The following is a 9166-nucleotide window of genomic DNA, read 5'->3' on the forward strand; positions in this document are numbered from 1 at the left end:
CCTCCCCTCCCCCTCCAGGCGTGCGTCCCTACAAGTGTGCTGAGTGTGACAAGGCCTTCACCCAGCGCTGCTCCCTGGAGTCCCACATGAAGAAGATCCACGGGGTCTCCCAGCGCTACGCCTACAAGGAGCGCCGCAACAAGCTGTACGTCTGTGAGGACTGCGGTCACACCGCCCCCACCCAGGACGCCCTGCTGCTCCACCTGCACACCCTGCACCCCCACAGCCCCTTCCTCCGCGCCAAGCTGGGCCGCAGGGCGGGGGAGCGGGGGGAGGCTGGGGAGGCAGGGTGCTCCCTGCCAGGGTCACCCCAGTCCCACACCTGCCCCGACAGCGACGACACCACCGGGTCGGGGGGGCAGTAGTGGGGAGGAGGGGGGAGAGAGACAGGGGTGGGAGGGAAAGGGAGGAGTGAGGGCGGGGGAGGGAGGGAGGGAGGGAGGGAGGGAGGGAGGGAGGGAGGGAGGGAGGGAGGGAGGGAGGGAGGGAGGGAGGGAGGGAGGGAGGGAGGGAGGGAGGGAGGGAGGGAGGGAGGGAGGGAGGGACAGAGTTGCAACTTAACAGGACCTCTGAGTCCAGAGAGAGATTGAGAGAAATTAGAGATTACCACTGTGATGGTTACAACGGCCTGCAGATTATCACCCAGGCCCGGTCAACCACGAGCCCTTGTGCTCTTTACAGGGATGAACATCATGAATACATGCACAAGTCTGATGTCCATTAACAACTTTGTAACATGTTTGTTGTTTACATGAATGAAATTATTTTGAATTATATTCCAGGTTGTAGTATCTGGGACATACTGGGCCTGTTCATACACACACACACACACACACTGACACACACAGACATGTTTCCACACTCACTCAGGTTAGTAATCCTTATAACTGCTTGTGTTCAAACTTGTATATTTTAGGGGGGGGGCTGCAAATTGCTTGCTATGGTAAAGAGTGTGATATATTTATCTAAATGTTATATTGTGTGTTTGAACTGATTTTGAGAACAGCTAAAAGAGTAAAGATTTACATTTTGTTTTGTACATTTTTCATGAATTATATAATGTATGTTTTGTTCTTCTCGTCTGAACATCGTCTGTTTTCTGTTTCATCGTTCACTGAGTAAAACGACCCCTTTAACGTCATATAAGGTTCAACGCCACACTTTACGATGTAGCCTACGGACTGTAAGAATACACTGTAAAATCCTTCACATCCAACCAGACTCTTGCACATTCGGGTTGTGTTCGTCGGCGGTGTGCGTGACAACTGTTTGTGTGTACCAAGGTAGTCGTTCTACAGTGGTGGTATTGCTCAATATTAAAACCTGTTTGCTGGTATTTAACTCTGTGTCTGTGTCTGAATGTAGAAACGTAGTGCTCGTTTCATAACGTTGGCTTAAGAAGGGTGTGTGTGTGTGGGGGGGGGGGGGGGGGGGGGAAGGCTTGAATGTGTGGTCTATGTAACGGGAGAAACAGAAAGGCGCGTGTGGCGGCAGATTCCTGACCGTTGTTCGGTCTTGTTGTTGGAATCCAACGGGATCCTTCCTCGCGCCATTTAGAGGTTTCACGGGTTGAAAGGCTTTCCTAGTGCGCACGAAATCTGATGCCTAAAACATAACGGTCTCCTATATCAGATATAGCTATTTTTTAAATCTTATATCAATGGTCCTTATGGGTGAATTAAGTCACAAACATGATTATTTCGAAAAGTTTGTTCATTCATTTCTGAAGTGACTCCAAAACTGGGCCCACTGGAAAAAAAAAAAGCAATCTCTTCAACCTACTGAAAAAAATAATGATCCGGAATGTGTGAATCTAGTCGTAGTTGTATTGTAGTCGAAGTTTATAGCCTACTATTTGTGATTATTGACCTGGAAAGACGAGGTCAGGTTCCTGCCACTCTAGAGGACTTCCCACTGTTGTCCAGCAGTGGTCGCTCTTCTCTCAGCAAACTCGACTGTGAACTGCGAACCGGAAGTGACGACTCGCTTTGAAAACACGGCGCCAGTGGTCGTTGCACCAAAACGAACTGTAAGGGTAACTGTAAGTGTATATGTTCATGCATTGTGTGATCTAATTTCATACGTAGCTTCGTATGTCAGTTGGGTAACGACTTGTTTTGGGGATGTTGTTGTTGACACCTTAACGTGTTTGAACATTGTTGAGGAGGCGCTAACTAGTGCAGGCTTGCTAGCTGTTACAAGATTCATGCAGGCTTGCAACCCTATACTTAACTTCTTAACTCAAACACGTTTTCCAGTACTTAGTCTAACTTGATAAATCCACTACAAAAACAATTCAATGCCAACGATTTCTTACCGCATGCTTGCTAACTTACAATAATACGTTACTCCGGCGGCTCGAGTAACGATATGCTGCATTTCGGTTAACCGGAACACAGGAGCAGGAGAGGAATGCCAGCATCAGAACCCGTCCGGTTTGGTCGGAAACGCCCCTTGCCCCCTTGTCCGAACCCCCTCTTTCTGCAGTGGTTAACGGAGCTCCATGACCAGGCGAAAGAGCGGAACCTGAAAACCCAACACGTTTACCAGAAGGTAAACAAAATTGCTCACGTGCATGGATACATTCGTCTGAAGTTGTTCCTCACTTTTCTTTTCTGTCTGTCTCTCACTTTCACACCACACACACCCACATACACACACACACACACCCACATACACACACACACACACACACCCACATACGCACACACCCACAGGCCATTGGCTCCTTGAAAGTATACCCCCTGCCACTCCAGAACGCACGCGAAGCCAAGATCCTGCAGAACTTTGGGGATGGAATCTGTAAGATTCTAGACGAGAAACTGCAGAGATACTACAGAGAGAACGGTGAGAGAGAGAGGGGTGGAGGCATGAAGATAGAGAGGCAAACAGAAAAATGAATATGTAGGTTTCTGTTTGGCTACAGTGTCCTTGTTCTCCATCCTTCCGCCTAACCCCCTCTCCTCTCTCTCCCCCTCTCTCTCCCATCCCTGCTCCTCTCTCTCATCCTCCTCTCTCTCCCCCCTCCCTCTCCCTCTCCCCCCAGGACCAGACGCCCCCATCCACTCCCTCCCTCCTGGCATAAACAACAACCACATCCTGGCCCCGCCCAAAGCCCCAACCTCAGGCTCCTCCAATCAGAGGAGAGCACAGGTGAGACCTGGTTTTAAGGAGACAGTACACCCCAAATAAGCAGTCCTGGAACCCATATTCAGATGAGTACAGATCATATCTGTCCTGCCTTTCTCTCAAATATCCATCTTTTTTGTCTCATTCTATCCCTCCCTCCCTCATCTAGGGGAAGGCTGAGGCGGATGGAGGGAGGAGGAAGAGAGAGTATGTTCCTCAGAGGAAGTCAGGTGGCTATGCTGTTCTCCTCACCCTGTTCCAACAGTCTCAGGTACTCATCATCATCATCCCTCCATCTCTAAGTGCTGCAGAAACCTTCACCTCTCCATCCTCTCCTCATCCCTCCATCCTCTCCTCACCTCTCCATCCTCTCCTCACCTCTCCATCCTCTCCTCATCCCTCCATCCTCTCCTCACCTCTCCATCCTCTCCTCATCCCTCCATCCTCTCTTCACCTCTCCATCCTCTCCTCATCCCTCCATCCTCTCCTCATCCCTCCATCCTCTCCTCACCCCTCCATCCTCTCCTCACCCCTCCATCCTCTCCTCACCTCTCCATCCTCTCCTCATCCCTCCATCCTCTCCTCACCTCTCCATCCTCTCCTCACCTCTCCATCCTCTCCTCACCCCTCCATCCTCTCCTCACCCCTCCATCCTCTCCTCACCTCTCCATCCTCACCTCTCCATCCTCTCCTCATCAGTTTTTCCTTCTTCTCTTTCTCCCTCCCGGCCGCCTCTCTTGACCTCCTGACCCCCCCCCCAGGTTCCAGGCAGTAAGGGTTTCATGTTCAAGATGGAGTTACAGGAAGCTGCTCAGTCACTGTGTGACAAGTCATTCTCTGTGGTGAGTGACTACGTCTGTCCTCTCCCTGACCTCTCTGTCTAAACCAAAACACTGTACAGTGAAAACAAATTCTTGATGTTTGTCATTTTACACCTACTTCTTTTTTCTTCTACACACACCCTCCCTCCTTCCCTGCCTCTCCCCCTCCCTCCTTCCATCCTTCCCTGCCTCTCTCCCCCTTCCCTCCTTCCCTGCCTCTCCCCCTCCCCCAGCCAGACCTGGGGAGTAAGTACACAGCCTGGGCCTCAGTCAGCACTCTGATCCAGAAGAACCTGCTGCTGAAGACACACAACCCTGCCAGGTCAGCACCCCTCCAGCCATCCCTCTCTCCCTCCATCCCTCCAGCCATCCATCCCTCTCTCCCTCCATCCCTCCAGCCATCCATCCCTCTCTCCCTCCATCCCTCCATCCCTCTCTCCCTCCATCCTTCCATCCATCCCTCTCTCCCTCCATCCCCTCCAGCCCTCCCATCCAGCCCTCCATCCCTCTCTCCCTCCAGCCCTCCCATCCATCCCTCCAGCCATCCATCCTCTCTCTCTCCCTCCATCCTTGCAGCCATCCATCCCTCTCTCTCTCTCTCCCTCCAACCCCACCCTCCATCCATCCAGCCCTCCCCTCCATCCTCTCTTTCTGCTTCTCTCCCATCTCTCCCTCTAATCTCTTCTACTCCTCCCTCTTCCCCTCAGGTATTCTCTGACTGAACTGGGCCTGGCTCTAGCTAGACGTCTCAATTCTGGAGAGAAAGGAGAAGAAGAGGAGACTGGAGGAGAAAGAGAGTTAGAGGAGGAAAGGAGAGGTGAGGAAAGAGAGGAGGAGGAGGAGGAGAGGAGATGTGAGGAAAGAGAGGAAGAGGGAGGAGTAGCTGTTGTGGACCTCACCATCGATGAAGACGAGGAGGAGGTGGAGGAGGTGGTGGAGAAGAAAAAGAGGCCCAGGCCGCCAGCCTGCAATGCCCAAAGTAGGAGTGAGGAGGCTGGGGTTGGGTCTTCAGGAAAGGCCCAGGCTTCAGACACACAGAGCAGGCCGCCAGGAGCTCGTCTCCAACCAGGCAGCTATGACATCATTCTGTGTGTGGACTTCATTGAGACGACCGGGTTAGTGCTACACGCACACCACACACACACTCACACACACCATACACACCATACACACACGTATGTACACACCATGACCGTGCGCGTGTGTGTGTGTAGGGGCAGCACAGCCAGGAAGCAGGAGCTAGTGAAAGAGCTGCAGAGAAACGGCGTGACCTTTGACATCAGGAAGTTGAACGTCGGAGACTTCCTGTGGGTGGCCCGTGAACGCGTCGCCCCTGTAGCAGGTAGCTCACATACACACACACAGGTGTTGTAATTCTCAGTATTTACCTCAAGGGGGCACTGCTGTGCTTCATAAACACTCTTCTTCTCTTAACCTCCCTCTCTTCCTGCCCTCCCTCCTTCCCCCTCACCCCCCCCTCACCCCCCAGGCCAGCTGCGCGCCCCCCCAGCCAGGGAGCTGGTTCTTGACTACATAGTGGAGAGGAAGAGGATGGACGACCTCTGTGGCAGCATCCTCGACGGGCGCTTCCGAGAGCAGAAGGTCAGGGGTCACGCAGGGAGCTGTCTGGGTGTGTGTTTGAGAAACACAAGATAATAATTGTAGCCCAAAACTCTCTCCCCCCTCCCTCGCTTCCCACTCCCCCCTCCCCGCTCCCTCGCTCCCCCCTCCCTCCCCTCCCCACTCCCCCTCTCCCCGCTCCCTCCCTCCCCACTCCCCGCTCCCTCCCCCAGTTCCGTATGAAGAGGTGTGGTCTGAGGAGGCCTGTGTACCTGGTGGAGGAGTGTGGTACTGCAGCCTCTCATCTCAGCTTACCTGAGAGCACCCTGCAGCAAGCCATCATCAACACACAGGTACACACACACACACCCTGCAGCAAGCCATCATCAACACACAGGTACACCCTGCAGCAAGCCATCATCAACACACAGGTACACACACACACACCCTGCAGCAAGCCATCATCAACACACAGGTACACACACACACACACACCCTGCAGCAAGCCATCATCAACACACAGGTACACCCTGCAGCAAGCCATCATCAACACACAGGTACACCCTGCAGCAAGCCATCATCAACACACAGGTACACACACACACACCCTACAGCAAGCCATCATCAACACACAGGTACACACACACACACCCTGCAGCAAGCCATCATCAACACACAGGTACACACACACACACACACACACACACCCTGCAGCAAGCCATCATCAACACACAGGTACACACACACACACACCCTGCAGCAAGCCATTATCAACACACAGGTACACACAGAAGTTAAAGTGTGTGTGTGTGTGTGTGTGTGTAGGTGGTAGATGGCTTCTATGTAAAGAGGGTTCAGGATGTGAGAGAGTCTGCTGCCTACCTGACCGTCATGACCAGATACCTCAGTAAGCTGTACCAGGTAACACACACACACTACTCTACACACACTACACACCCTACATACTACACACACACTACAACCAGGTAACACACACACACACTCTGTGTCTGATCCCTATGTATCCCTTCACTCTCTACCCCTCTCCCTTCATCCTCCCCTCTCTCTTTTTCAGAACCGCACCCTCATCTGTCGCTCCAGAGAACTGGAGGGCGACAGAGGGGAGGAGGGGGAGGAGGGGGGAGGGAGGGAGAACACCTTCTGCTCTCTCATCTCCTTCCCTGAGTTCAACCAGGGAGCAGTTAAAAACAAGGTAGGTCTCAACACAGGATCCCGGGTTCGATTCTTGCCTGTCCTCCTCTCTCTTCTCCACAGTTCCGGTCACTATCCAATACATACACTTAATTACAGGCTCATGGCCCACATGGTACATACAGACAATTCATGACGTAGAAATATACAAAGACAGAAGGGCTAGAGATGTGTACGTGACAGAGCTGCGGCTACGGCCTGTCACATATGTGTTGTGTAATAACTTGTGTGTTTGTGTACCTGGGGTGTGTGTGTGTGTGTGTGTGTGTGTGTGTGTGTGTGTTTGTGTACCTGGGGTGTGTGTGTGTGTGTGTGTGTGTGTGTGTGTGTGTCAGTGCCAGACCGTAAGGGAGGTGTTTGCCAGGCAGCTGATGCAGATTAGTGGTCTGTCTGGAGACAAGGCTGCAGCCATACTGGAACACTACAGCACCCTGAACAGGTACAAACTACAGTTTCATTTAGCAGACGCTCTTATCCAGAGCCACTTACAGTGAGTACAGGGGCAAGTAGGGTGAAGTGCCCTGCCCAAGGACACAACGTCATTTTTCACAGCCGGGAATCAAACCGGCAACCTTCTGGTTAATAGCCCGATTCCCTAACCGTTCAGCCATTTGACCCCCCCCCCCACACACACACTACATACTGCACACACTCTGACCCAGAGAACCTCTCCCTCTCTGCTTCTCTGTTATTGATTATCAGCTTAACCAGATCGCTGATCGATTGCTTTGGCCTGCGGGCTGGTTCCTGGGATCATGTTGGACAGGCATGTCTAATCGCTCAGGACGACAGGAGTAATAGACTCCTGAACCACTGACACTGGATGTGATTAGAAGAGTTGGTCTTTTATCCTGTCTGGAGTGTGGCTGTATGGTTGGTGGTGTTGGGGGGAGGTTACCTGGGGGGCATCTTGACAGGTCAAAGGTCATCCATTCATTCTAGTGTTCATGAGTTAACAGCTTCTCTCTCCCTCCTCCCTCTCCCTCCACCCCCCTCCCTCCTCCACCCCCCTCCCTCCGTCCCCTTCCTCCCTCCTTCAGTCTCCTGACAGCATATGAGGGCTGCAGCTCTGAGACAGAGAAGGAGAAGCTGCTCTCCTCCATCAGATACGGCAAACTGCAGAGGTCTGTTCTCTCCATCTCTCTCTCCTCATCTCTCCTCATCTCTCCTCATCTCTCTCCTCCTCTCTCTCCTCATCTCTCTCCTCATCTCTCTCTCCTCATCTCTCTCCTCATCTCTCTCCTCATCTCTCTCTCCTCATCTCTCTCTCCTCATCTCTCTCCTCATCTCTCTCTCCTCATCTCTCTCTCCTCATCTCTCTCTTCATCTCTCCCCTCATCTCTCTCTCCTCATCTCTCTCTTCATCTCTCTCTCTTCATCTCTCTCTCCTCATCTCTCTCTCTCCTCATCTCTCTCTCTCCTCATCTCTCTCTTCATCTCTCTCTCCCCTCATCTCTCCTCATCTCTCTCTCTCCTCATCTCTCCCCTCATCTCTCTCTCTCCTCATCTCTCTCCTCATCTCTCCCCTCATCTCTCTCTCTCCTCATCTCTCTCCTCATCTCTCTCTCCTCATCTCTCTCTCCTCATCTCTCTCCTCATCTCTCTCTCCTCATCTCTCTCTCCTCATCTCTCTCTCCTCATCTCTCTCCTCATCTCTCTCTCCTCATCTCTCTCTCCTCATCTCTCTCTTCATCTCTCTCTCCCCTCATCTCTCTCTCCTCATCTCTCTCTTCATCTCTCTCTCCCCTCATCTCTCCTCATCTCTCTCTCTCCTCATCTCTCTCTCCCCTCATCTCTCCTCATCTCTCTCTCTCCTCATCTCTCCCCTCATCTCTCTCTCTCCTCATCTCTCTCCTCATCTCTCTCTCTCCTCATCTCTCTCTCCTCATCTCTCTCTTCATCTCTCTCCCCTCATCTCTCTCTTCATCTCTCTCTCTCCATCTCTCTCTCTCCATCGTTCTTCCTCATCCCTCTCTCCTTCCTCCTCTCTCCATCCATCCCTCTCTCCTTCCTCCTCTCTCCATCCATCCCTCCCTCCATTCGTTCTATAAAGCTCAAACTGAAGAGAATGAGGAAGTAGAGGTGGTTGATGGTTGTGTTGGTTTGTTTGTTTGTTGTTGTTTACAGAAATCTGGGTCCAGCTTTGAGTCGCACCGTGTACCAGCTGTACTCTACTCAAGCAGCGTTGTCATAGAAACACACACTGATGCCATCCTCATCTATGTCCTGAGTAAACGGCTTCTGTAATTGTTTTCTGTCAAAGTTATTGTTCCAAAAGTTAAATAAATTATTTTTATACAAAAATAAAGTTTATTATGTTTAACAGGAAGGCTTTACGTTCTAGTTCATGCTGCATGTAATCCCATAATATAAATTACAGACACGATGAAATTGTGTCTGTGAGAGGGAGAGAAAGAGAGAGAGAGAGGATAAACAGAAGAGAG

At 51.7% G+C, this 9166-nt stretch overlaps 2 protein-coding genes across 3 annotated transcripts in view; both read left to right on the forward strand.

Moving 5' to 3' along the window:
- ovol1a (ovo-like zinc finger 1a) overlaps window positions 1-366 on the forward strand; it is a 5402-nt gene extending 5036 nt beyond the window's left edge. The window contains exon 4 of the mRNA XM_084691919.1: window positions 19-366. Coding sequence (XP_084548045.1) covers window positions 19-365 — 347 coding nt within the window. The 3' untranslated portion in view covers window position 366. The remainder of the gene's footprint in view (window positions 1-18) is intronic.
- A 1544-nt stretch (window positions 367-1910) lies between these two features.
- On the forward strand, window positions 1911-8969 carry mus81 (MUS81 structure-specific endonuclease subunit). 2 transcript variants are annotated; one of them, XM_084691918.1, is made up of 16 exons: window positions 1911-2029; window positions 2400-2553; window positions 2718-2847; window positions 3047-3153; window positions 3299-3400; window positions 3891-3971; window positions 4184-4272; window positions 4658-5065; window positions 5165-5292; window positions 5440-5552; window positions 5744-5863; window positions 6336-6431; window positions 6586-6723; window positions 7058-7161; window positions 7763-7846; window positions 8850-8969. In XM_084691918.1, exons 2-16 carry the CDS (start codon window positions 2413-2415, stop codon window positions 8914-8916), a joined length of 1908 nt encoding a protein of 635 aa, XP_084548044.1. In that variant the 5' UTR covers window positions 1911-2029; window positions 2400-2412; the 3' UTR covers window positions 8917-8969. The 2 variants fall into 2 exon arrangements, with proteins under 2 accessions (XP_084548044.1, XP_084548043.1); XM_084691917.1 differs by having other exon boundaries at window positions 1953-2041.
- Window positions 8970-9166: the final 197 nt, after the last annotated feature.

Source organism: Hypomesus nipponensis, chromosome 25 (assembly GCF_054491055.1).
Source record: "Hypomesus nipponensis isolate SF chromosome 25, ASM5449105v1, whole genome shotgun sequence".
Classification (NCBI taxonomy): Eukaryota; Metazoa; Chordata; class Actinopteri; order Osmeriformes; family Osmeridae; genus Hypomesus; species Hypomesus nipponensis.

What these genes read in the sequence shown, in the direction of transcription:
- mus81 (XM_084691918.1), top strand. Translation starts at nt 2,413, where the DNA reads ATGCCAGCATCAGAACCCGTCCGGTTTGGTCGGAAACGCCCCTTGCCC. An exon ending in AGGGAGCAGTTAAAAACAAG is followed by an intron (nt 6,724 to 7,057) that starts GTAGGTCTCAAC and finishes TGTGTGTGTCAG; the next exon opens with TGCCAGACCGTAAGGGAGGT. An exon ending in CACTACAGCACCCTGAACAG is followed by an intron (nt 7,162 to 7,762) that starts GTACAAACTACA and finishes TCCCTCCTTCAG; the next exon opens with TCTCCTGACAGCATATGAGG.